Below are 27,975 nucleotides of genomic sequence, written 5' to 3'. Positions count from 1 at the left end.
TGACAAACACAAACACATACACACTTTACAAATCACAATGGATCATTTAGTATGATACTTTTTTATTTTAACTTAAAAAGAGAGTGGATCAAAAACAGGATTCAATAAATAAGAAATAAATATAATTGCTGTAATAATTAATACATACATTATAATTACTCGATTGCAAGAGTCTGACAGAAACAGGCCCTCAAAAGGTTTTCTCTAGAAAATTCTAAAATCAAAATATTGCAACCCATTCAAACCCCATCTCCCAATAAACAAAATAATTGATAAATTAGTAAATAAATAAAAAATAGCTCAAATATTAAAACCTCCGGAATAAAAGTGCGATCCCCCCTCCCCCGAATTTTCACCTAAAATCTAAGTATAAATTTAAAATAGGTTAGTGATTTCCCATTTTACAATTTGGAATGTAATATCCCTTTATGAGGATGATGATGTTACTAGTGGTAATAATAATGATAATAATAATAATAATAATAATAATAATAATAATAATAATAATAATAATAAATAATAATGTCGCTGTGTCCTGTTCAGTGTTTATCTAAAGTAGTATTCTTTTTGCATTTTTCCTTGTTTTTTTTTTTAAATGCAGCTCTTTGTAAACTAAATTATTTACAGGTCATTAGGATTTTCTCCAAAGTCTCTCTAACCTACTCATTTAGTTGTCTTTTTTTATTTTCTTTCTTTTTTTTTATTAAGAAACATCAGCCCCTCTATATTTGTCATGGATTAGACATGGTATAGACATGTTAAAGTCTATTGTAGTGATATATCAGCATTTTTTTATCAGTACACTTCCATACGTGCTCGGTCTGAGTTGCCTCTCTGTACTTAACACCCTGTTGGCAAACTCCACACAGACCGTGGTCAAACCAAGCTCTTGGCTGTATGGGTGAAATTACTGACTCGTGTGAACCATGTGTGTTTGTCTGAGTGTCTGCAGGCGTGTGTATGTGTGTGAGTGTGTGTGTGTGTGTGTGTGTGTGTGTGTGTGTGTGTGTGTGTGTGTGTGTGTGTGTATTTGTGCACTTTATGTACATTTGTAAATGAGCCTTCCACCGTTCGAGGTTCAGAGTTAATAGCGCATGTGTAGTCGTGTGAGTGTGTGTCAGTGTGTGTGGCTGCACTCCCCGGACGCTCAAAGGTAGCAGACAGTCTGAAAGCACTATGAACCCTGGGATTCCACCTCGGCTGGACTCTGAAAGGTCACCTGTGAGAGGGACGGAAAGTGGCGGGGTAGAGGGAGTGATACATAAACAAGGAGGGAGGGACAGAGAAGGGGGAGGATATGTTAGAGAGCAGTTATAAACACACTGAAGCTCCCATGTTTCTGTCTGATCTTTACATCTTGTCAAACATGCTCCTCTCGTCAAACAAAACTCTTTTAGGCATGACTTCTGGCAGCAAACGGCACCTTTTCGGGTGCTCCTAGCTCGTCTCTGTTACACGTCGGTGAGTTAAATCAAGAAGGCATCATTCACAGTTGTAAAGCTCTGTCTTTCAACAGCAATAAATAAATCATGGTGCTTTAACACATACACACACAGTGTCTGGATCATGCAATTCAATACAGTGGATAACCGTTATTTGTGTTTGTGTGTGATTGAAGGTGTGTGTCTGTAGGTATGAATGTGTGGGTGCTATTGTGAAGCGCAATATGTGTCTATGTGTGTGACCTTATAATGAGCATGTGCTGCACTATAGTGCCTTGGATCACGGCAAGCAAACACTACTACCAACATGCATTATTCTCTGGCATTTGCAATATAGAAATTCTGGGTGATCATATTAATGTTGAAGGTGCACAGTGGTAGGTATTCACAAGGATTTGTTATGTAAAGGTTTGTCTAGAAATAGAAACAGAATCCTTTATTTAAAATGCGTGCTGCCGTGTGACAGTGCATCCAAACACTGGGTAGACAGCAGCTACACATGTTCGACTCTTTGGTAAAGGTTGGGGGTTTGTGGAGGATTTAATTGACCTCAAACCAAAGATATCCTTGATTCTCTCTTTGTTACATTTCTCCCAGAATTCCTATAGTTGAAGGCTGTTCTCTAATAAGCAAGAGGCACTTGTTTTTCCACCATAACCACATACCCTTTACCTCAAAACACGAGCTAGAATGAGGAGGTTGGGATGGGAGAGGTGAAGAAAGAATTTGACAGAGAAATAAGGAAATAAGAAGAGGGAAGAAAGCGGACCGGAGGAGGAAGAGGGGTGTAGTGAAGGGAAAACACCACAAAAGCAGTGATAGGAGATGTACAAGAGACCAAAAAGAGAAAAAAGGAGCAAAAAACTAAAGTGCCACATCAAAAAGTGTAACAAATCAGAATCCAGGAATATAAAACTCAGCCTTTCAGAGTATAGCTCAACAAATGCATGCTTGCTCCAAAAATATTGTGCTTAAGTCATAAAACTCAGATTTATGGTATTTTCTATTCTAACCTGAATGTTCATAGCCATATTTGAACTTCTCTGAATTCTAATGCATAATCATTTCATGGCCGAGTGTCCAACATGGCATACTATCATTATATGTTGCAAATAATTATACTACCATTTTTTTTGCTGTAAACTGTAGTGCTGTTCTACATTTCTCCACTAGTCCACTGTGTTAACCTCTGGCAAACCTCTCACCAGTTCAACAAGGATTATGCACTCCTGCATTACACACTAACAGTGTAACACAGACACATATGTACACATAGATGCTCACGCTCACTACCCAAACAATTTGATCAAATAATAATGACACCAAACAGAACACTACAGAAACTGATCAAAAACAAATCTGCAAAAAATAACAAGCGTTGCTGCAGAATTGATCAGATTACTATACAATGATTAAGTGTATCAAATATCCAATTAAATCAATTGATTCTGAGTACAGGCCTGGCTATTGACAGTTATTGATCAGTATGTGCACAGGTCAATACAAAAATAAATTCACAATGCACCAAACACAGTCTGTGGTCACTACAGCAACAGGACATGCAGGTCAACGCATGGCTGGTTGCTCGAGGTGACAGAACAAAAATTGCCAAGGGCAACCAACACAGGCAATCAATCGCCACAGCAACCCAAACACAGGCCAACCAATCAACTTACAACAATGCGAGAGGAAGGGGGGGTCAGGGCTTTATTGTTCACTAGGCAACCATTGCCATAGCGATGGGGTCCTCGAGAATTATGATTGGACGGAAGGATCTTGGGTGAGGTAAGTTGCCGTTTCAGGAAAAGATCAAAACAGCAGGAAAGAAAATAAATAAGATTGTGAAAGAAAATAAAAAGGAAAACAATATTTTAGTATTTTTTACTTTTCCTGAGTTGATTCAGTTGTTGATCATATGAGAAACCCAATGTATATTCATTGAAATGTCAGGTTAAGCTTTTTATTCTTAACTTTGTACCATCAATTAGCATTGCAGTGTCAAAGATAACGCTACCGTCTCCATGTTTTTTTCTCTACCCTCATTTCATCCTCCTGTTCCTCAACATACAACACCTCACTTCTCCTAATGTCATGTTACCTCCTCATCACCACCTCACCTCTCATTAATTCTTCTTCCTCCTCTCAGTTGTCACTCAATATGGGCGGTTGGCATCTTTGGGCCTTTTGAGCTGCACTTTCAGTCTCTTCATGCCAATCTGGAAACCATTCATGGCTTGGATGGCGGCCTGAGCACTAGCTGGGTTATCAAAACTCACAAATCCTGGAAAGAAAGAAAATTAAGAGTTGTTATTTTAAGGTGAAACAGACAACGTTTCCCTGACTAGCGTTTCCAAGTGGTATAGTTATTGTTAGACACACAGATTGCTTTCAGTCTTCCTCAGAACCTAGCAATTATGAACAACAGTAGACATGCTGCATTTTTTTTTACGAGTTGTTCTGAGTTGTTCTGACTTTGGGGGCTTCATGGGAATTTCCCCAGTGTGTTACAAAGTTTTATGATTATTCCGACAACACATAAATGCTGCACAAATGCTATATGCCCCTATGTTAACAAGGTAAGATATTTTGTATATCAGCCCCGTAATGCAGACCCTCTCTAAAATATAATGGGTTTGCCTGTGCTACATCCTTCTACAAAGTTCTATGAAAATCAGGCCAGTAATCTTTCCGGAACTGAGCCCAAAACATAAACAATGGGCAGAGATCATAAAAAAGTACTTCCTAATGAGGTTGAAGCAAAAATGTTCCCCTTAATTGAACCTTTTCTACACCATGCCTTTGTCTTACTAGGATATATAAAAAAAAAAAAGACACAATGTCTCATTCGCCACAAAGTCACCCCGTCTTTTTCACCCGTCCTTTTCCTTTCTTCGCTCTCCCCATTTCCCTCCCTCCCTCTTTCTTCCCGTCTGTGAGTCTCACCGAAGCATTTGCTCTGGTTGGTGGCTCGGTCCACAAACACCTTAGCCGAGATGACATTGCCAAAGGGCAGGAACATCTGCAGCATCTCAGAGTCGCTGAACTCCTGGGGCAGGTGGTAGATGAAGATGTTACAGCCCTCTGGACCTGAAACACACACATTAGGCAGTGTGATCAATTATCTGTGAAAACCTGGAGATAAACAATTTAAGATTAGATCACCGGAGAGAGGGGTGTGGCGGCAGACAGACAGGAAGTCACATCACCTTCTCTCTGCTGCTGTTGCTGGGGCTGCTGGTGTTGCTGGGCAACCATTGTTGGCTGCTGGGGGAACGGCTGGCCGACCAATCCGTAGGCAGCAGGATACGCCGCTATTGGGAGAGACAGAAACAAAATCTTATTGGGTGAACACAACAGGTGGCAACATAGCAGTGTCCAATAGAATCATTTTGTTTGAACTGAAACATCTCCTGCTGAAGGTGAAAACTATTAAATGTAACACTTGAACAGAGCGAGACACAACAACAGTGACATTGTTGGTCTGAGTCTGGTAGGCGGATGGTGTAAAGGTAACATTGAATGTATTACATTATTACCAGTCTGTCTTCTGTGACACTCAAATCAGATGAATCATAACAGAATTAATTCAACAAGTTGCCCTTGAAACACTTCCATCTTTGAGACGATGGCGGTCAAACGGAAAGCAGACACCCCATCGTCTTTGTTCCCTATTTACATGTATCCTGAATTAACCTACTGCATGAGCTGAGCCGCACATCTAGACTGAGTTTTGATGATTATACAATTTGGTGGGCATAAGATATGGGATGAACTTTGATATGTTATATTAAGCTTTGCCAAATGTATCTCATAACTGAATCTGAAGTTATTTACTTTTTTTTTGCATTTTACTTCTATCCAGACACCGCCCAAACCCACAGTGAGAAGGTTTCACTCAACAAGCTTCATCTAAACATTTGTGTCACCTGTTTGTAGACTTACACCAACCTGTGTAGTGTTGCATGCCTGCATACGCCTGCTGCAGGGGGTCCAGGGTCGCAACTGGACTCTGAGCTGGAGGGCCGGGGAAAAAAACTATCAGAAAGCAAAAAATACAACCAATGTCCTCTTAAATATCCGATTCCTCTTAATTCAATGTGTGAAATCAAATTACATATACTTCTGTATGCTTTTTAGATTTTATTAAAATGTTTTACTATTACGATCCATTCTATTTAAGTGTTGTAGCCCCAGTTAGGATGTTCTTGTTGTGCTGGTCGAGGTCACCTTTTATTACCCCAGAAAACACATTGAAGAAGGGCGTCTTGCCTGAAATGTCTGTGTTGGCATATTAAAAAGTGAAATTGGAGTGCTGTCCTAGTCTTTTTTTTTTATACTCGACATTAAGGATCCAGCAGCAAGTCCTCAAGGTGCAGTGTTTCATTTGAGGTCCAATATATTTAAAACATTTGGCCGGGCCTTTAACACACATATTGAGCCCAACCTTCCGACAACCCCATTCAGTTTCCCACAAACTCCATGCATGCCCACTACCACACAGCATGTCATCACATGTACACTCTTGGCCAGGTGTGCTGCTCTTATACACATGCATCCCTTTTGACATAAGACAGATGAATACAGGAAATCTCGCAATGTATGAAGTTTGAACAATGATTATTCTAAATAAAAGAAGACCTTAAGGACCTGGGTTCTCCTTAGAATATGGTTCATACAGCTTTCAAAATTGAATTCAATTCATTTTCTCTTTACCAAAATGTCCAGACTCCGCATTTCCAAACCGTCAAAACGTTATATTATAAACAGATATTATAAAAAGCCTCACTATTTATGTTGACTTTAACGTTGGAGGGACTACGACTTTGAGAGTAATCCAATTCTCCATGCTTCACTTTATTAATTGGTTTAATTATTTGTCTGTTACTTTTGTAGCTTTATCAATGAATCTTTTTATTTAGGTTTCTATTTCCATTTCTTTTTTACGTGTTATGTAACTTTTTTTTAAGTGACCTTGACCAACTGCAGGGATGGAAAGGTGAGTTTGAGGGGCCGTTTTGTGACAGACATAAAGATACATAATTAAGAATAAAAACCTTGATATGGATGAACGCCGTTGGTGTATAGTGCTTCTGTTGCTTGCTGTCCATTGGTGGGGGCGGGCAGACTGCTGTATCCATTCACTCCTAGTGGCGGAGGGAGAGAGGGCACAGGCGTTGCTGCGATAGTTGGTGGAGTGTTTGTACCTACAGACGCAGAGCAGGGTCCAGATTATGGCTCTCTGTAGCAGCAGCAGCTTTCTCTATGCCACCTATATAACTGCATCTGTCTCTACACCTTTAAATCCTTATTTGTGTAATGAGGTTGTTGTGTATCTGATGCCAAATACTGTTAAAAAACAACAACTAAGTGCATCAATTTGATGAAGCAACGCATCTTAAGGAGAAGACTGTAAAATATTCCTATATATTGTGATAATATATAAGAATATATGTACAGCTGATAACATCTAAAAACTACTCTATTCTCTGTCAACCAGTTTTTGTGCGTGGTGTCCCTGCTCATATACAAGTCCAAGAGTGTTTTGGATATGCATGGCATCTCCGTGTGTGTGTGTGTGTGTGTGTGTGTGTGTGTGTGTGTGTGTGTGTGTGTGTGTGTGTGTGTGTGTGTGTGTGTGTGTGTGGGTGTGGGTGTGTGTGTGTAAATGCGCCTACCCGAGGACGGCGTGATGGGTGTAATGGGTGTGGCAATGATTCCGTTGGCATTGAGCGCCGCCATCTGCTGCATCTGTACGGCGGCAACTGTTGCCACAGGAGACAAGTACGCTGACTGGGCAACCAGGGCCTGCTGTTGGACAAGCTGCAAACAGGGAAGGAAACAGAGACAGAGGAAGGGGATGGAGAGAAAAAAGAGGTGGAGGGAGGGAGGGGAAAAAGAGGTGGAAATAGGGAGGGAGAGAGAGAAGACAAAGAGACAGTTAAATTGATATGGGAAAAAGAGAGAGAGAGAGACAAAGAGAGGGGAAAAAGGAGAGGAAGGGGCAGGGAGAGGGAGTGATGGAGGAACAGATGAATAGAGATCTAATTACAAGGCCATTATGTCCCGAGTCAGTGGGTTAATGGTTGTGTGTTGCGGGAAAGCTAATGTCAGATGACGTATGTTCTGTTGTCTGGGTAATAACATTAGCCCCAATTAGACCACTGATAGCCTCTTCAAACTTATTACATCCTCTCATAAGCACAGCACTCCCCTTACAAACTTAGTGTGTATATGTGCATTTAGTGCGCTGAGTGTTTGTGCATTTGTGTACTGCTTGCCTGTGCGTTGACCGCCTGTGTGTAGGCATTGTAGGCGGGGAAGTTGAGGGTCATGGGGCTGAAGATGCCGAGCTGCGAGGCCACCTGCTGCATCCTCCTCAGCCCCCGCTCCTTCTCTGTGTCGGCAAACTTCACCACCAGACTGGACGACGCTCCCTGAAGGGAAAGATGGAGAGAGACAATATTTCAATGCAATAACAAGGAATGTTACAATTTAGATTTTATATGTGCTCAGTGTTTATTAATAAATGTTTCCTTTTGTGATTCAGATGGGGCCGATCACAGCATGTTGATAATGCCCAGGACAGCACCAAAGAAGACTGGCGATAACATTATATGCATTATTGCCTACAGAAAATGTAAACTGTCCCATGTGACTCATGTCTGTGGAAGGCATGGATGTATAAAGGGACTGGTGGAAGACCATGTTTGCCCTACCTTGTGTGTAATCATTTGTTATCTCAAGCATGCAACTCACAGGCATTGTGCGGCTTCCATGCAAGCTGTTGATGGCGGCCTGGGCTTCAGCGTGTCCTTGGTATTTTACAAAAGCGCACCCTGCAACAAAACAAACTCAGTTACAGCACATTGCCTGTTACAATTAAATAGCGTCATTTGTGCTTGTGGGCATATGCGATTTACCTTTGCTGGTGCCGTCAGGTCCTCTCAACACAGTGCACTCGTCTATGCTGCCAAAGGGCTCAAACAGTCTCCTCACGTCCTCGTCGCTCTGCTGCTTTCCCAGCATGCCCACAAACAACTTCCTGTCCTCTGAGAGGCCAACAATTTTGAAAAAAAGCAAAGGAACAGATAAGAATTCACCCTCATTTCCCCCAAAATGGTCACACCTAAGTTGTTCAGAAGTTCAAAGTTGTCTTATTAGAAATAGAAGCTACCACTTGTGTCCACCAGGGGGCAGAATTTACTACAGAAATGTGTAATGAGGGGGGGGGGGAGTAGGAAGCATGTGATTTGAATGTGTGTCTGTGTGTAAATGTGTGTCGATTAAGCACCGTTGACTACTTTCCATCTCTATCTGATCGAACTTGACATGTGTCCTTCTCTCTGTCACACTGAAATGTGTGTTTGTGTGTGTAACTGTATTTAAGAGCATGTCTCACCTCCTCTGCCCTCGCTGTCAGCTGGTTTCACCTGGATTGGCCGATTCATCTGCAGAACGGACAAGAAGGAGCATTAACACAGATGGTCAACATAAACAAGTCCCTCTAGTCTTATCACGTGTCTTTAGGATTGACTCAGTAACCTAATTTGTTTAATGGCTATTTCTTAGTATTTTAAAGTGAAAAGTATCATTCTTATTGTAAAATCAAAAGAATACTTAAATATATTCAGTTTTATTCATATAAATGTATGTTAATTAATTTATGTTATATGTATTAATATATGTATTCATTTATTAATTCATAATTATTTGTGTTATTGTCTTCAGAGTATGCTGCTTATGCTATGTCTGCCAAATAACTTTTTGTTGATTTTTGTTGATTTTGTGTTGGTTTGGGTGTGTCCATGTTTTAGTCCCTGATAAATCAAGTTTAGCAGGTGACAGGTGTGTCTGAACTCTGTCCCTGTATGGTCTCTCCCTGTGTCAAAACACACACACACACACACACACACACACACACACACACACACACACACACACACACACGCACGCACGCACGCACGCACGCACGCACGCACGCACGCACGCACGCACGCACGCACGCACGCACGCACACACACACACACACACACACACACACAGCGGGCGGTCTCTGATTTCCTCTCTCTCTCTCTCACACACACACACACACACACACACACACACACACACACACACACACACACACACACACACACACACACACACACACACACACACACACACACACACACACACACACACACACACACAGAATGGAGGGGGATTGAGAAGTGACGAGATTAAGAATGCAGGCCAGCTGATCTGGATTACAGAAGAACTACGGATTAGATGAGGGACAAGAGTAGATTGAGATAGAGAGAAGAGAGGGGGGGTTACAGGGGGAGAGATGAGATGAGATGACAAGTGTGTGAAGCGAACAGGCGCAGTCGGCTAAAAAGAAAAGGATGGAGAACGAGAGCCAGGCCTGGGGGACCCCGACTGACTTCGACCGACTGAAAGGGCAGGTGGAAGGCCAAGAGGAACCCAGGGAGGGAGTGAATGGAAATGCTGGAAAAAGAAGCCTTACATGAGGAGTGAGACAGAGAGACAGAGAGTGGGAGGATGAAAGCAAAGCTGCCCCTGAGAGGATGATTCAAAAAGAATAGAAAGAGCGGGAGGAGGGAGGAGTGGGGCGTGATTCAGTCGTGACTAACTCCGTCTAAAAAATGTCACGACGACCGAGATCCATAGCCTCGAGTGCTAACGCATGCATGCACACACATGTTCTGAATTTCCCTTCCATGTACATACTATCTACGGACTCACAGGTTTGTTACACACAGAGAAAGGCACACAAACATACTACACACAGTGCTTAGTCACAGCACTGAGGCAATGAGACAGAGTGTTAATGCCAGAGGGATGGGGTGGGGGAGGACAAGGGCTGCAGAATGATGGCAATGAAAAGAGGGAAGAAGAGCAAGGAAGGGAGACAGAAAAAAAATGGAGGAGTCCAGATGAGGAGAGGAACGTCTGAATAAGGGAGGGACACTGATGCAGAGAAGCAAAGCCAAAAGGAGGAGAAGAAAACAGCACGCTTGTAGAGAAGACACTCCTTTTTGAATCCAAACTTTGAAATGTAGCAAAACCCATATCACCAATCGTACATTTTGGAGCAAACACCCTTATCAGTCAGGCTCACATTTAAAGCTCCTCACTCAGCTGCAGCAACGTGGAAAATGTTCTAATTAATTCCTCATTGCCAGTCAAAGAGTGATTTGCAGCAATAGTGTTTGAAACGGACGTATTTTGCATCTATGACAGGGAGGAGAAAAACTATAGGGAAGGAGACAGGATGAGTAAAGGGACGGGAATGGACAGAGAGGAGGAGGAGGGGATGAGGAGGAAGAATGGAGAGAGGTCCCAGTGCGGTGTTAAGGCAATGTAATGAAGCTGGTAATTGAGGAGAGGGCAACGCAGAGAGAGACAGATCCATACATTTGATTAATCAGCTCTTAGCTGTCACCACAAAGCTATTGATCTAAGGCAAGGCCATCACACAGAGACACGAACCCGCACTGATGCAAACACTTCTGCTCCCTCGTCCACGTAAAACACACACACAACACTCACAACACACACACACACACACACACACACACACACACACACACACACACACACACACACACACACACACACACACACACACACACACACACACACACACACACACACACACACACACACACACACACACACACACACACACACACACACACACACACACACACACACACACACACACACACACACACACACACATATATAAGGTCTGCAGAGGGAATGATGTACATTTTTAACCCTGCTTGCACCTTTATTGACTCGAGCTGTCGGCATAAACATAAACCTACCAGAATACACACGCCCTCACAGTTTTCAGTGACCTTGGATTCGAACTCTCCACCATCCATCAATCTATCTATCTATCTATCTATCCATCTATCCATCCATCAATTATCTATCTATCTATCCATCCATCCATCCATCCATCCATCATCCATCCATCCATCCATCCATCCATCCATCCATCCATCCATCCATCTATCCATCCATCCATCCATCCATCCATCCATCCATCCATCCATCCATCCATCCATCCATCTATCCATCCAACCATCCATACATCTATCCATCTAAACATCCATCAGTTATCCATCCATCCATCCATCCATCCATCCATCATTATCTATCCATCCATCCATCCATCCATCCATCCATCCATCCATCCATCCATCCATCCATCCATCCATCCATCCATCCATCCATCTATTCATCTATCCATCCATCCATCCATCCATCCATCCATCCATCTATCCATCTATCCATCCATCCATCCATCCATCCATCCATCAGTCATCCATCCATCCATCCATCCATCCATCCATCTATCCATCTATCCATCTATCCATCTATCCATCCATCTATCCATCCATCAGTTATCTATCTATCCATCGAAAAACCCTATGTTTTGAAAACATGTTTTAACTTTGCTATTTGATTATAATCAAATAGCAAAGTTAAAAAATGTTTTCAAAACAGAAAGAACTATAAATAAAACAGAAAGAACTATACATAAATAGTTCTTTCTGAGTGTTCTGGTAGTTTAAGTTTTTCAAAAGGTTTAATTTGTATATAATGGCTAGAAGTGTAGTTTCAAAGAATAAATGGTTAGAGGAATGTGGAGGAATGGCCATAATGTCAAAATCAGTTGATTTAGGAACTATCTTGAGTACTTTTACAACAGCACACCCCACAGAGCTGAGGGCAATACAAGCTGTCCCATTTTTGGTAGTGCTACATCGCTATCTCTTGCTAAAAAACACAGACCTGATTATATTTTTCACTGCTATCGTTTCACTTTTAGTTTATGATAATAAGCGTTATCTATCCATCATATCCCAGTCCTGGTGCTATTGCTATCCATTCACGCTGCTATCCATCTTGCACTATCAACTCATCGATCAGTCCCGTCTTGTTCATTGATTTCACTCCGTGTTGTAGAGCAGGCTGATTGTAGCAAGATTTGTGTCCACTAACCCTTTCTGTATCCATCCATCCATCCATCACCTCTTCCATTACCTCCATCATTAGCCCTACTCCACCTCATCCCTGGGACTGTAAAACAGGAGCAACCTAATGATTGCCAACTATAGTTTATCAATCAAGGTTTATCAATCTGTGTCCGAGCTTGTATGTGTTCACTATAACTGCTCTGACCCTTTTGATGATTTCAAATAACCACATGTCACAAAGTCAGAGTGATGCCTCGAGAATCAGAGGAGATGGAGAAAAAACAGCAGGTGAGAGGTGCACACTCCTGCCACAAAGACGACACAATGGCATCGGAAAATTGGCATGGCAACTGGCTCGTTGTCATGGCAATCATATGACGGCACACTGGGTAGGTAAACAAGGATGCTGGTTGCCAAGGGCGACTGCTGTGTTCTTCGGGTAAACAAAGAATCTGTGCCGGAGAGTGCTTTGCTGGCTTCATACTATCCTCCTCGGCATCTTTCCCGAACCATTTTATCTCTCTTAGAGTTAAATGAGCATTGAGTAAAAATGTATGAGAACAAGGAAATGAACAGGACGGGAGATTTATGAGAGAGTATCAGGCGGAAGTAAGAGTGATTTGGCTCCGAGCGAGAGAAGGAGAGGGAGAAGGTGAGGGAACTGAATCTATATTGTAGTAGAGCAATTAAAATTCCCTTGAGCCTGGGAGAAAAATGCAAATAAAGTACAGTCCCCTGCAAGTCAGTCATACTGTACTCCACTCTTTTTCCCCCCTTTATTCCAACACACATGAAGAGCCACGCGCTCCTTTCAAGTTAAATGATCCTCTAATTACTCACGTTCTAATTAAGTTTTAATTAACGGTAACCATCTGCAAACGTGCGCCCGTACAAGAGGCTGGCTTCATACTGTAGCGAGGTCTGATCCGTCCTGCTGAATACTAAGAAGCCCTGTTCTGTATCTCTGAGGAAAGGGGATTCGTATGTGAGCAGCAGCGCGGCGATGCATGAGGGCGAGATATGTGATATATGATCGTGTGTGAGCCTGCATGACCACTAGCACTCAGTGGAGGTACATCTCTGACACATGCATGACCAAACCCTGCATGCAAACACTGCTCCATTTTGCATGCTGTGGTGCCAAGACAAATACACATACAGTACATGTCACTCCCATATGCGCACACACACACTGTACTACACTTCACTTTTCCCCACACCCAGAGCACCCGCCCTTTAGCGCACACAGAAACAAACACATCCTAAACACATACAGTTAATCTCACTCCCTGCAGTAACGCAGAGAGGATTGTGCCTGGATTAGGGGATATTAAATCCTTGGATTATCCAATCAAATCGCATTCTACCCCCTCCCCCCGCCCACACAAAATCAGTGGAACAAACCATCGCACCACATCATGAGGGCATGGGGGGTGGCGTGTGTATGTAAATGTGTGTTTACATACATACACAATCTGGAACATGGATTAAAGTACAGTGTTAAATCACTGTTTTCATTTTGGCAATTCTCCACAAATGTAAAAAATATATAAAAGTGATTACAGCACACGCCATCAACTGACAATTGAGTGTGTGTCTCTGTGAGTCTACAGTGTACAAACACACACACTCTCTCTTCATATCTGTCTTCCTCACACACACAAATGCACACACACCCCTCCCCCTTCAATCTCCCTCTGGAACACTCCATCCACACAATTTCAGATGTCCATTTTCCAGAGTGCACAAGAAAGGAAACCATTTGTATCCTTTCCCCACGATCTAGCATTATTTCTCCCTCTTCCCCTATCCTCAATTCCCCTCTTTCCACTCTCTACTCCATAATCCCTCCATACCCTGCTTGATGACATGGGCATCTCTGCTTTTTTTGTATCTCTTTCCATTTGTTTCCTTCTCTCTCTCTCTCTCTCTCTCTCTCTCTCTCTCTCTCTCTCTCTCTCTCTCTCTCTCTCTCTCTCTCTCTCTCTCTCTCTCTCTCTCTCTCTCTTCCTCCTCTCGTGTCGCTTCCACTTTCTCTCTCGTTTTTTCTCCATCATTGCTGTCACATGCCTTGCAGGCCAACACACTCATTAGCATCAGTGTAGTGAAGCTTTATGTTGATTTAGCCAAACCAAAATTGAGCTAAATAGCAGGACTGTTCATGTCATATTTTAAGAAACATTGTGTTAAACAAAACTAATTGAATGTTAAATATAATTCTGCTTTGATTTTGAAAACACAAAAAACAGCTATCTGAGAACCTGGTTCAAATGATTTTCATGCTCAGCAGTGCAAAAACCAGATAAGAAACTGTGTTGATAAGAAGAAGTCCTTTCGACTCCAGTACTGGAATGGCTCTCTGAATTTGATTGTATGTGGTTTTATGCTAGCGCTGGGCTATACTAAAACAATTATATTATCTTAATTTCTGATTTAATAACTGGTGTTCCCATTAGATATTTACACATTGGATGGATATGAGGTATTTAAAATTGTACTCAACTAGGTCGATATTTTCTGAAATGTTTAGTTAATCTGCAACCATTTTTGATTAATCCAAGACATGGTTATAAAGCAGACATGTCACAAAAAAACCCAAAGGACATATTTTCAGTTAAATGAATATCATTTGGCATTGGGCTTTAGTTGGACAAAACAATGCACTGTCACATTGGGCCTTGGAACTTGTGAAGGGTTTATAAACCAAAGCATTCATAAATCGAGATTTATAAATTGATACATTATCAGTGATTCATCTGCATAGTATTGTATATATTTGTGTGTTTCAGTGTTTGATATTTCAATAAAAATGGCAGGACATTATAGCGTGGAGCGGCCTCACTCCGCTCTCAGCTGGATGAAAACACTGAGATGTGAGAAACAGAGCGAGTGAGCGGGAAGGTGGAGCAGCCCAGCAGCTCTGCCCCACCTCTCTGCTGTCTCTTTATCGCACCACGTTAAAGGCTTTGCATCCCTCAGGTTACCTAGCAACCTGGCATCTCGCTCAGCTCCGTTGCCAGGCAACCGGGGCCTGCAACCATAATACACGCTCCTAAGCGGCCCATCCCCCGTCTCTCATCCCTCCTTTCTCTGTCTCTCTCATTCCATTCTTCACACCTGAGAAGTCTGCCCTCCTTTTCCTCCACTCAATACTTTATCTGGCTGTTAACCCTTCATCAGCCTCTCTACTGGAGCATGGATTACCAACATATTGTCCTTTCTCGCCTTCTCCATCTTTTTTCGCCTTCATCACTCTCAAAAGAAATGGCATCAAACCATGCATATGGCAGAACTAACTACCCTGTTGATCCTTCTAATATTATGTTTTTTTTGTCAAACCCCAATGCTGCATGCAGCAGTGGAGCACTCACTGAAATGTGATCCTTTGGATTTAGTCCAACATAATCCAACAGCACTATAGCGGATAACTGTTAGACCTATGCACTTGGACCTTCTTTCTATTTTAGGGAGTGTAAGTCCTTTGGGAAATGAAATGGTGAATTAAAGAGGCTGCTTAAAAGCCATACAAATTCATGATTGCAAAAATCTCATATTCACTGAGATTACATTCAGCACAGAGCCAGTGACACATTTCTGGATGCTCAGACAGTTACAGCGCAAGCACAATCTCATAGACATGCTAATAACTTTTACATTCTATAAAGGCTTTATAAAAAATAAATAAAAATAAAATATATATAAACTATTTTTGTGGAAACTATATCACTTGTAATGGTTTGTTTTCTCTTTTATTTTACAGCTAATTTCTTCTATTTAATTGGGTAACAAATCATAAGCCATTCAATTGGAGAAAAATATGAGTTTTTTGACTACTCAGAATAAAGTCAATCACAAATACACAAGCCTACTGGAGTATGCTAAATATTACATGTCTGGCCTATAATTAGAAGTAATGCCTAAACCTAAACCTTAATTGTGACCAACCTCACCTCTGAGCTATAGAAAGGAATACAAATAAATATCCACTAAAAGAAGTAGCCACAATCTTCCATTCAATAGGTAAAAACCTGCTTGAAAATGCTAATTAACATTAAGGGAACACAACCTAAGATTATCGATAAGACCTAAAACCTAAATGCTTTGTGTGCTTTATTAAAACAAGTCTTACCTCGCTTATTAGCAAAACAAAGACGACAGAGTTGCACAAGCCATGTTGTTCTACTCTCCTATCTTCTGTTATTGGCTCATTATGAAGTGTGTATATGTACAATAGTGTAATTTGGGTCTATAAAGCTCCAGCTTTGGCCTGTGGTCAGTGTGAAAGGGCTATTATAGAGACAGCAGGTTGAAGTGTGGTTAGAGGGGAGACCTGGGAGCAGAGGTCACATCCCAGGTGCAACTTAAGTCCCTTCATCCCCTTTGATTGCCTAATAACACGCACGCACGCACGCACGCACGCACGCACGCACGCACGCACGCACGCACACACACACACACACACACACACACACACACACACACACACACACACACACACACACACACACACACACACACACACACACACACACATACATGCAGACACTCACCAGTGGCCCCCTCTGACAGATGTCTCTGTTTAAACTGACAGAAGTGCGCCCTGAATCCCTCCCACTCCTCCACCACCCAGAAAACCCTTTTCTTTCCCGGCACCGCCCGCCTTCCCCTTCCTCCACGCTCATTATGGCAAACTTTTGTCTTGTTTCCTCCTTCTCTCTAACCCGACCTGCTCCACTCCTCCCCTGTCTCACCCTACCCCCTCCCTGTCTATACACCCCTATTCATGCCAAACCTCTTCGTGGCCCTCCTCCACCACTCTTAACCCCCCTTTCATTCAGACCAACTCGCACACTCATTCACCCCCATTGTATGGGCCCCGCTCCATACGTCCAGCTTAGTGCAGACATATAAATATTGCATGCTGGGAAGAGGTGTCTGGATTGCAAGCTGCAGGTTTTTGTCTCACAAGGCAGTTTGAACGTCATCATTGTGTTTTTATAATGTGTAATGCAGAGGACTTTTTTGGTTTTGTGTCCTCAGACTCAGGGAACTCAGGATATGCATTCATTTTGGTAGCCAAATGTAGTGAATGGAAATGAACGAGGGGATGTTACAGTAAGTGATGTAAAAAGTGAGTTATGCGCGCTATATGATTTGGCACCAAAGTCGGTGACACCGCTCAATGATCAAAGCCCTATATAAGATCTGGGCATCTGTTAAGCTTGCTGCATTTAAGTGATTTTTTGGCACACTCGGTTTTTTGGCACTTGTTTTCTGCCTTGATAATCCCTTAAAAACCCAAATACATAAATGAAAGATACCCCTTCTTGTGTGCTTACAATAATCAGTCAAATTAAACTATTTATATCTGTAAATGTGTATATCTGTAATGTAATTTTTATTCAAATATGAGTGTTTTACCACAGCAGATGCTTTTGAATTCTAAATTCATCACCTTAAGTGTGCATCTTGCGATAAACCATGTGTGAATCCTGGATTAAAATGCTGTGCTTCACTTCAGGTTTGAAGCCAGCTTTAAGTTGCAAGAACAACGCACGTCCAGTATCAGATGCAATAATGATTTCAGATAAGTGCAACTCAACTGGTCTTTACAATCGATGAATGTGTATAATAGGCCCTGCAGATTTTTTTAGCTGGCTGGATTTCCAAAACAGATGGTGTGTGATACGGACTAAACTCAACTTTGGGCTACTTTAGGGCTCAGCATCTGAGAGGCACCGAATTGGCAGGGAACAATCACATAACCTGGTAATCATGTGTCCACACAACATAATGACACTGGCCAAGATACAAATGTTACTCTGTGTGTGTGTGTGTGTGTGTGTGTGTGTGTGTGTGTGTGTGTGTGTGTGTGTGTGTGTGTGTGTGTGTGTGTGTGTGTGTGTGTGTGTGTGTGTGAGAGAGAGAGAGAGAGAGAGTGTGTGTGTGTGTGTGTGTGTGTGTGTGTGTGTGTGTGTGTGTGTGTGTGTGTGTGTGTGTGTGTGTGTGTGTGTGTGTGTGTGTGTGTGTGTGTGTGTGTGTGTGTGTGTGTGTGTGTGTGTGTGTGTGTGTGTGTGTGCCTTAGAGAGACAGGCGCTCTCCAGGGTCAGGCTTTTATGAGGCTATGATTAGATTCTGCTTCAATTTTGTGGTGAAATATGAAGCAGGCTCTCTTTGTCTGCCCATGTTGCATGCACAAATGCACATGCACATATGTGAACACACACACATCGCAATCACACACACTCGCACAGCAAATACTTTTGTTAAAACAAACAAGCTAAATCCCAAATCCCCCTTGGTTTTAGCTGAACACAAACCCCCACAAACCCCCTCTACTCTGCATACCCCCCTCTCTTTCTCTCTCCACACACACACACACACACACACACACACACACACACACACACACACACACACACACACACACACACACACACACACACACACACACACACACACACACACACACACACACACACACACACACACACACACACACACACACACACACACACACACACACACACACACACACACACACACACACACACACACACACACACACACACACACACACACACACACACACACACACACTTGTCTACACCTGTCCCTCTACTCCCTTCCCATCCCACACACAGTGAGGATAAAAATAGAGAAACCGCACGGGAGGGGGGGGGAGCGATACACATCACAAACCCCATCAGGCGGGGAGAGATAGAGGCAGAGGGATGGCAGAGAGGGAAGAGACGGAGGGAAAATGAAAGAGAGAGAGGGAGCTGGGATCTGTTCTGAATTGAAAGTGCAGCAGTAAGCAGTGAAGGGGAATAGTAAACAGTGCTGCTGACCACATAAATATGCTAAATTAGCCTACAAAGCCGCCCTAGTGGATAATTGCTCATCATAGCTTTGCCCCATAGGGAGTCTGCCTGCCAGGCATCTTAGATTCCACATGGAAACATGCACAGAAGAACATACACAACATGCACACTAAACACGTCCTGAGTGCCTCTGATAAACATCAACTACAAGACCTGGATGATGGATGAACGGGAAGATGGTGTCTAACTTCCCGGTCATTCTCCAAACCATACTAAAGTGACAAGCAATGTTGAATTGCAAACCAAAAAATGTGTTTCAGTGATATAGACAAAACTTTAGTGACGCGGCTGAGGACAAATGTGGATTTGCAGTATTTATAACTGGCTCAATTACCTGTGCCCAGTTGATATTGAGATGTTAGAAACTCCTACACTGAAGATGTGGAGGGAAGAAATGATGGGAGTTATTGAATGCTAAAAGATTGTGGAAATCTAATCTTAAAAAAGAATCTGATGGTTTGCTACAGTACATCCATAATTCATGTGATGTACTAAAGCAAACACATTATTGTAACCAAATAACAGCTTTTCTTTAATCAATGTGTGCTTAGTTACCTGCCGGTTTTCCTACCCCTTTTTGCGGTGTTGGATATTTATTGTGCATTTAAAAGAAAAAGGTACATTATTTACATATATCTAAAAAAATTAGTGATTTAACTCTTACTGTAAAGAAATAACTACAGTACATCACACCTGAGCTGCTGCACGTTGAGAGTACCCAGTGTAGTCCATGTAGGTCCTTATTGTGCATGTAAATAAATATAGACTTTTCAGCCCGAGACATAAATAACAAATTCACTCTCTCTCTCACTCTCTCTCCAGCCCAAGCTCAATAAAATACACAACAGCCTCTGTCATGTTTAACCCTGGAACTACTCCAATTTATCGGCTAAGGAACGCTGTCATTCCATATGCATTCAATCAATATCACATCTACAAACTTGTATTATATTTTTTATATGTGTATTGATCTTCTGCTGTATCAGTAATTGTTAACTACTTGTCCTGTGGCACTTTTTCTGCCTTTTTAATAATTCATTAGGCGTGTGTGTGTGTGTGTGTGTGTGTGTGTGTGTGTGTGTGTATGTGTGCGTGCGTGCGCGCGTGTGTGTGTGTGTGTGTGTGTGTGTGATAAACGCAGAGGGAAGAGGGTGCAGATTAAATGGAGAGAGAGATATCAGCGCTGGAGAACAAAAGGAAAAGATAAGGGGAAAGATAAGGAAGGGAAAACAGCAGCAGTCGGCTAGGGAGAGATAGAGCGAAAGATAGAGGGGGGAGGGAGATGTGAGGTTAAAATCTTTACAAGAGGACCGGGAGTGAAGTGAGGCCGGAGAGAGAGGGAGGGAGGATGGAGATAGGATAAAGCCAGGGTGATTTTGTAAGAAAGACTACTGTAACTTTGTTTTATAGAGGTACAAATCTAACATTTACATTTGACTTATATATAACTGTCAGGGATATAGATGCTGGGGATGTAACATAACAATTGACAAGTTTACTAAGACTTCATTTTAAAGAGTCTGTTGCTTGTAATAGAGATTCTGTTCTGAATGGAAAATGGGAATATTCCTGGTAAAAATAAAACATAAAATTGACTGTTAATCTATTGAAAAAACCAGCATGGCAAAATGATATTACAGAATGAAAAGTAATCCAAAGGCATGGTAGGTAGATACTAAAAGCAGGATGAAAAAATATATATTTAGAGCATCCTGAATCCAAACATTTACTTCACCATCCCCCCATCACCATTCTTTTTTTTAACAGCTCTGAGACAACCCAGCCTGAATTGGTTGTATAGAGGCTGAGCCCTGACCTCTGACCTTGGACACACGCTGTCCTGTTGCTACCAACCCTCTGCACTAAAAAGACAAAAGCCTTTGTTTTTCCTGAAATATTTAATACATGGACTGCTTAATGACTATTAATGTTTGTTTGCTTATTCGTCCTGCCTCAGTTGGCAATTATAGTCATGATTTTAATCAAGCATCAACAAGGTAAAGCCAAACATTTAGGAGCATCTTTTTTACCTCCCTGGATCCTTTCCTCATTATTCCCATTTGGTGACAAGCCCTGCGTACAAATGAGAAATTCAATTTTCAAGTGCAAATTAGCACTGATAATGCGACAGCTAAACATGAGCTCTTCCGTGTGGATGCATCCCAGGAGGAATCTCTGTACCACATCTAATACACCAAAACATCTGTGTGCTACAGTGGGACTTGCTAGTGGTTCCACTGTTACATTTCAGCGACTGTGACTAATATAATGTAACTCTCTCCCTCTCTTCATCTCATGCTCCCTCTCTGTGTCCAAATTAAACACAAGGCGCAGGACACTCTGATAAGGCCATCTGTTCATCTCCCTCTCTTTCTTGCACAATCCCTCTATCCTTTTTCTCATTTTCCAATCTGACAGTCCACTGCCCCTGCTGAAGCTAGCAGGGGACATTCGAGGTATAGTATCTCTGCAACTGGCTCTGTGTTTGTCTTCTTCCTTTCATTCCTCTACTGGCTGCTTGGAACCGTTACATCGGCGTTAAATCCCATCACTGAGTGACAGACACAAGCGGCAAGAGCCCTCTGTGGCGCTGGACTTGTCTCCAAACCTTTAATTGCTTGGTCATGGTGCAAGGAGGAAACACATCTGTATGAGTGTGTGATGCTATGGCTCTATTACAGTTGTATGAGGGGCCTGACGTGTCACCGGTATCCGCAATTAAGAGCCGCGATCCCCAGATTCAAGAGTGGCATGAACACACACACATGCACACACACCTCCGCCCCCTTGCCCCATGGTGAGCCCAGGATCTGACTATGAAAATGAGTTTGTGAGAAACTAATCATGCAGCTTAACAAGTAGAGCCGGGGAAGAAGGGGGAGGAGGAGATGGGGGTGTGAAACGGTCAAAAGGGTCAACTAATCAAGAGGAGGGGAAATGAGACGAGGGGTAGAGGAACTGCGAGGGGGGTGGAGGGAGAGGGACTGACGTTGAGAGGAGGACTTAGAAGAAGGGTTACCATAAATGACTGTGAAATGAGAATCCGAGGAGGCAGCGTGAGCGTGCAGTGAGGGGAAAGAACTGAGCAAGAGACAGCAGGGATGAAAGAGGGATACCATGAAGAGATTTCAGAGAGGAAAAGAAACGAGCGGCAAAAGTATCCTGTAATATTCTACTGGTGCAGAGAAACTGAGGGACGTGAGGGGAGGAGTTGAACAGAGGACAGAGGGGATTTGAGGGGGGAAAAAAAGAGATAAAAGCGAAAGCATGGAGGGAAAAATAAAAGGAAGAATAAGGAAGAGATGAAAAAGCAATTCTTGGGGAATGAAAAGAATTGGACAATGGGAGGATGTGTGAAAGGGAGAGAGAAGTCGTCTGAAGTCATTTCTAAATCCTGTCAAGGAAGGTAATAGACTGTAAGGGGGAGAAAGACACACAGGGTAGCAAAGGGTATAGACAGGTAGTGGAAAGGGATAGCAGAGCTCAAACTTAGAGAATGCTGGAGGCCATCGAGCTCAAATATACCCAGAAAAATAATGCTTTGAAGTTATTAAGGGGATTCAGATTGATCCTTAAGCAGTGTTCAACCGACAAGAGGGTTGTTGGATGGAATGAGTGAGAAACAACTGTGAGTCCTTTGAATAAAGTAACGTTTTAGTGAAAACTGTATTAACTCAGTGATCTCAAATAAAAACACTTTAATAGGTTCATCGAGAGTACTCTGTTTACTCTGAAGAATGCCTCAAACTGGATAGAATAAGTAATGGGATCTTTTTTAGATAAACAACTAAGGGGAAGAGCAGGATACACCAAATGGATGAAAAGCAACACGCAGAAACAGTCATGTTGCTCATTAAAAGTCCAGTCTTCTTGAAAAGCCAGCACACGAGAGCCACACCCTCGATTCTGCACTCGTCTTTCTCGGGGGAGTGGAGCTTCTGATTGTTTCATGCCGGCTCTTTAGTAAATCTGTCCCACTAATGAGCATCCTCCCTGCAAATGTTTCCTCTGTGTGTCCAGAATATTCATCTCCATTTCTCTGTGACTATCTGCTTCTGCCACAACCGGTTATTTAAGTCATCAGCAACAGGAAAGGATCAAAGTAAAACCCAGGAGAGAGAGTAAGCAGGGTAAGTTAAATGACAAAGGGCGGCACGGGAGGGAGGAACCAGACACAGCAGACAGTGGAGAGTTGATTTCCGCAGAAAGGTCAGACTCCTTAGTAGGCCCTAATTGGATTAATGTCATTATTAACATGCTGCGTTTCTGTGTGTGCACGGATGGAGAGGCATTTCCCAGCTGCATGAAAAAGCAATATGTATGTATGAATGCAGGGATTTGTATTTATAAGAATATTTACCCTCCCCCAAAAGTATTTTTTTCAGGCTCTCCTGCTACCATTTTCCCACATAGATCTTATCAACACCATTGCTTGCAGAGAAGGAGCAAAAAACGGAAACTCCAACAGTGGCGGGGCGACACAGGGAGAATAAGATAGAGAACGGCTCAGAGATGGTGAAGATACATTTGCTATTATGTTAAAACTGCAAATCAGAGTTTAGATATGGTTCGGAAAGTCTCATCTCTACTAAACATCCTACAGCCATGCACTCTGTCGCCCGGGTATTATTGCACACTTTTGATGCAAAAAATAGGGTAAAAATGCAAAATGCTCCAAACAGCCACTGTCAAATCCTCTTTTAACTGCAATGGAAACCAGGTCAGAGAGAAAAAAAAGAGAGAGGGAGCGACAGAGAGGTACAGCCTACGAGACAGACACAGATCTCGCACAGTGGCCCATCCATAATGAAGAGTGTCCAACCCCTGCCCAACTGCAGCACACGATCCCTCAACAAGGGAGACTGAGGGAGACTGGGATGAGACAAAGGGGAATGGCCACATTAATTACACACACTCTCTAGGCGGGAGCTATCACCGGAGGCTAACGGAGAGACCGACAGAGAGATGGAGAGACAGAGAGAAATGGAGATGATTATGCTCACAGAGAACCCTACGTGCCTCCTGTGAGAGGGAGTGTTTGTCCTTAGCAGCAAGACGCCTGCTGGCGGCTTGAGTTATGTCAGAGTGTTACTAATGGGAGCTGATCGTCCACTAGCACACACACACACACACACACACACACACACACACACACACACACACACACACACACACACACACACACACACACACACACACACACACACGCGCGCGCACACACACACACACACACACACACACACACACACACACACACACACACACACACACACGCACACACGCACACCACACACACACACACACACACACACACACACACACACACACACACACACACACACACACACACACACACACACACACACACACACACACACACACACACACACACACTGATCTGAGGCCGTGTTTGTGTGTGTACAAGGTAGCGAGCGGCTGTGCATTTAGATTGGGGCGGATTTGATATTAGTGTATTTGCAAGCTTGTGTGCATCGTTGCATAAGTGTGAAGTGTGTTCTGTCTGGGGATGTGTGTGTGTGTGTCTGTTTGCACTTACCCCTGGTAGTGTTTTCTGCTCGTGGAGAGCGCTCTGGGCTTTCAGTGCCGACTCTCTCGCACAGTACGTCAGAAACGCACATCCTGTCAGATAGAGAGAGGCAGGGAGAGAGGGAAGAAGAAGGGAAAGGAGGAACGGTGGAAAAGGTCAGCGAGGAGCTCCAATATTTGTCATCCTCTATCTCTGTATCAACCCCTACAAAAACACACACAGCCACACCATTTAAATCATTTCAACGTCTCCTTTTCTGATGCCTCCCGTGAGCAGGCTCTACTAGGTATGGGACGATATGAAAGTTTAATGTCACGATTATGCTGGCCAAAATAACTGAGGTTCCCAATAGTATGCCAATTAGCATCTAAATGCTTGAAGCTCTTAACGAGGCACTACAATATACTAGAATCACCTTTCTAACTGATTTTGTATTGCTTTACAGGTAACACAAATCTTTTTTTAGTGAACATATAACATGCCAAAATATGGAAATAATAATCCCCCTGCATAAATAAAAATGTATAGTTTTGTGAGTCTGCTATTTATGTTGATAATTCCTGTATTTTTTTTTGCATGTTTCTATTTTCACTTCTCTACCATGATAGCGACCTAGACTTTGTATAGGTTAGTCAACCCAATAACAAAAATAGACCACGATAAACTTCCGCAATAAAATCCTATATCGTCCCATCCCTAATTGTCACCTATTCTGATTTAATATAAGGCTAACTGTGCGAAAGGATTCAAAAATATATATATTCATGCACTGTAACTAAACTTGACAACACCATGATGATGCACTCTAGAGCAAGAGAAGGACACTCCACGGCACGGCACATTTCAGAACGGCACGGTACGAGTCAGCACACATGACAGTACCACAGACGTGTGTGTGGGGCTAACAAGGCTTTACAGTCAGGTTCCTGCCCTAAACCAACCACTATGCATGCCTCACGATCACTCCAAATACACTCCCTCTGTTCTCCTATGTGCTGTACCTGTGTCTGTGTGTGTGAGGGAGGGGTAGGTAGCAGAGCTGGCTGGCCAGAGCTGTTTACTACACCTGTCACCAGCACTAAGACAACAAGATTAGCAGCAGGTTAGCATCCCGGTGACATCTCAGACAGACTAACGTGGATTCAGAGTAAAGAAGAGACGATTAGGATGAAAACATTCACACACTGTAGATCTGAAGAATTGAGCATGACTCAACATAATGACAGACACACACACACACACATCTTATGGTCCATCTCATTGCTTTTAAGAGGGGCTTAGTGTGGCCGTGGGGATTCTCAAAACAACAGATTCTTTCCCCTGTGTCACCCAGGCTTACAGCCCCATTACACTGATTGGAGCATACAGCCTAATCTGGTTCAAAACACACAAGACCCCAGGTCATCCTGTGAGTGTGTGCGTTTGTGTGTGTGTGTGTGTGTGTGTGTGTGTGTGTGTGTGTGTGTGTGTGTGTGTGTGTGTGTGTGTGTGTGTGTGTGTGTGTGTGTGTGTGTGTGCCAGAGAGAGAAAGAGAGTGTGTGTTTGCTGCAGTTTATCACCCATCTATTGTAAGAAGGGGCCATTATTTAAAGACTCTTAATCATTAACAGGATAAGGAGTCTTCTAACTCTGTACGCCATCAAAGGACACCTTTATATAGTGTTCTTTTTAGCACATTTTGGCACAAGCATATTCATGCATGAGCAGGTTTTTGATTCACAGTGTATGTGTAGTACTGACTGTGTGTGCCTGGTTTCATGATCTCACGTTGCAGGGCTAACAGGAGATGGAGACGAAAGGAGGTGTGACAGTTTCCATGGTGACATGTGACTCTCAGCGCCGGAAAATCCACCCATCTATCTGCCTTACTGTCACACGTCTATCTAGCTTTCTGTCTGTCTATCCCCACCTGTCTTTCTTTGTTTAGGCTGTGTTATAGCAGCGAGACCTACCTTTGTGCATGCCAGTGTATTTGTCCTTAATCACAGTTAGCTCATAGATCTTGCCAAACTGCTCGAAGATAGGCTTGAGGTCCTTCTCTTCCAGATTACGGGGAATCTGCCCCACGAACAGCTTGATGGCGTCGGCCTCCTTCATCGGGACAGAGTGGAGAGGAGGACTGGGTACTGCAGGGGTACACAGCTCAGGAGCAGTTGTCCCTGGAAAGGAGGAACCGATGCTGGATAAGCTTTGGGTCACAGCCAGAGAAGTTTGCATTGGACAGTAATAGTCACAATGATTATACTTACAGTGGTAACAAATTACACATTCAAAAGTATGCACTTTAAAGACTTTAAAACTCCTTCGGTATCACAATTATATTTGTAGTATTCTTTCTTTAGAACTTATGTTCATTATATGTCATTTATTACATTGAATATAGTGTGAGCATAATTAAAGTAGTAACAATACAAAAAATAAGGATACCAACAATATATCAGTATAAAAAGATATCAATTTAAATTCTAAAAAAAATGTATAATTTAAATATGGTTTTGGGCTACAAAATGTGTGCCTCAATTATGCAAATAAACGTTAAAATGATTTGCTTGAAACATTTGAGTATTTATTGCCCAGCCTGGTGACAAAGGGCTCCAGTAGCTTCTGGTAAAACAATTATGCAAATGTTAATTAGCCAATCAAAAAACAATAATGGGACTTTCCCTCCCAATTAAATATATATATTAATACATCGAAAATATCTGTAAGCATTCATTACCTTTAGGTGGATAAACAGCGTTCGGGATCCCTACACATGAGACAGAGAGGAAACAGCGTGATTGGGGGTAAATCATGGCAATAGAGCGGTTTCTTTGTTTAGCCAGCTGTAGGTTACAGCATACACACGGATGTCATGGGGCTCCCTTGCTCTTTGTCCGATCCCCCCTAATGTACACATGCACATACACACACGCCAGAACAAAACAAGGCAGGGAAATAAACAGGCTACACACACCAAAGCTCTTACCGTGTCCAGAGGATGCTTATACGGGCAGAGTGGTGCCTGTGTGGATCCTAAATTAAAGAGGGATGCTCTCTGTTGTTGTGCCGTCCTCCTTCCTCCCCTCTCTCTGGATGCTCTCCACTCTTTGTGCCTCCGTACT

General features: G+C 42.7%; 1 protein-coding gene across 8 annotated transcripts; it reads right to left on the bottom strand.

The window, feature by feature from the left end:
- Positions 1-88: 88 nt before the first annotated feature.
- On the bottom strand, positions 89-27,975 carry LOC117461114 (CUGBP Elav-like family member 3). Of its 8 annotated transcripts, XR_011644629.1 has the most exons (16): positions 27,840-27,975; positions 27,591-27,620; positions 26,824-27,030; positions 24,881-24,963; positions 8,843-8,890; positions 8,363-8,504; positions 8,199-8,278; positions 7,721-7,876; positions 7,118-7,262; positions 6,497-6,646; positions 5,385-5,456; positions 4,649-4,753; positions 4,386-4,529; positions 3,560-3,723; positions 3,119-3,217; positions 89-1,219 (listed from the first exon to the last, which is right to left on the bottom strand). XR_011644629.1 is itself a non-coding variant. In XM_034102825.1 (15 exons), the coding sequence occupies exons 3-14, from the start codon at positions 26,966-26,968 to the stop codon at positions 3,596-3,598; spliced, it is 1,386 nt and encodes a 461-aa protein (XP_033958716.1). In that variant the 5' UTR covers positions 26,969-27,030; positions 27,591-27,620; positions 27,840-27,975; the 3' UTR covers positions 89-1,219; positions 3,560-3,595. The 8 variants fall into 8 exon arrangements, 7 of the variants coding, with proteins under 7 accessions (XP_033958716.1, XP_033958717.1, XP_071061997.1 ...); XM_034102825.1 differs by lacking the exon at positions 3,119-3,217 and having other exon boundaries at positions 8,363-8,491; positions 8,842-8,890; XM_034102826.1 differs by lacking the exon at positions 3,119-3,217 and having other exon boundaries at positions 5,391-5,456; positions 8,363-8,491; positions 8,842-8,890.

This window comes from Pseudochaenichthys georgianus, chromosome 16, assembly GCF_902827115.2.
Source record: "Pseudochaenichthys georgianus chromosome 16, fPseGeo1.2, whole genome shotgun sequence".
NCBI lineage: Eukaryota > Metazoa > Chordata > Actinopteri > Perciformes > Channichthyidae > Pseudochaenichthys > Pseudochaenichthys georgianus.
Note: the sequence above shows the minus strand (reverse complement) of the source record. Positions and strands in the feature narration are given on the sequence as shown.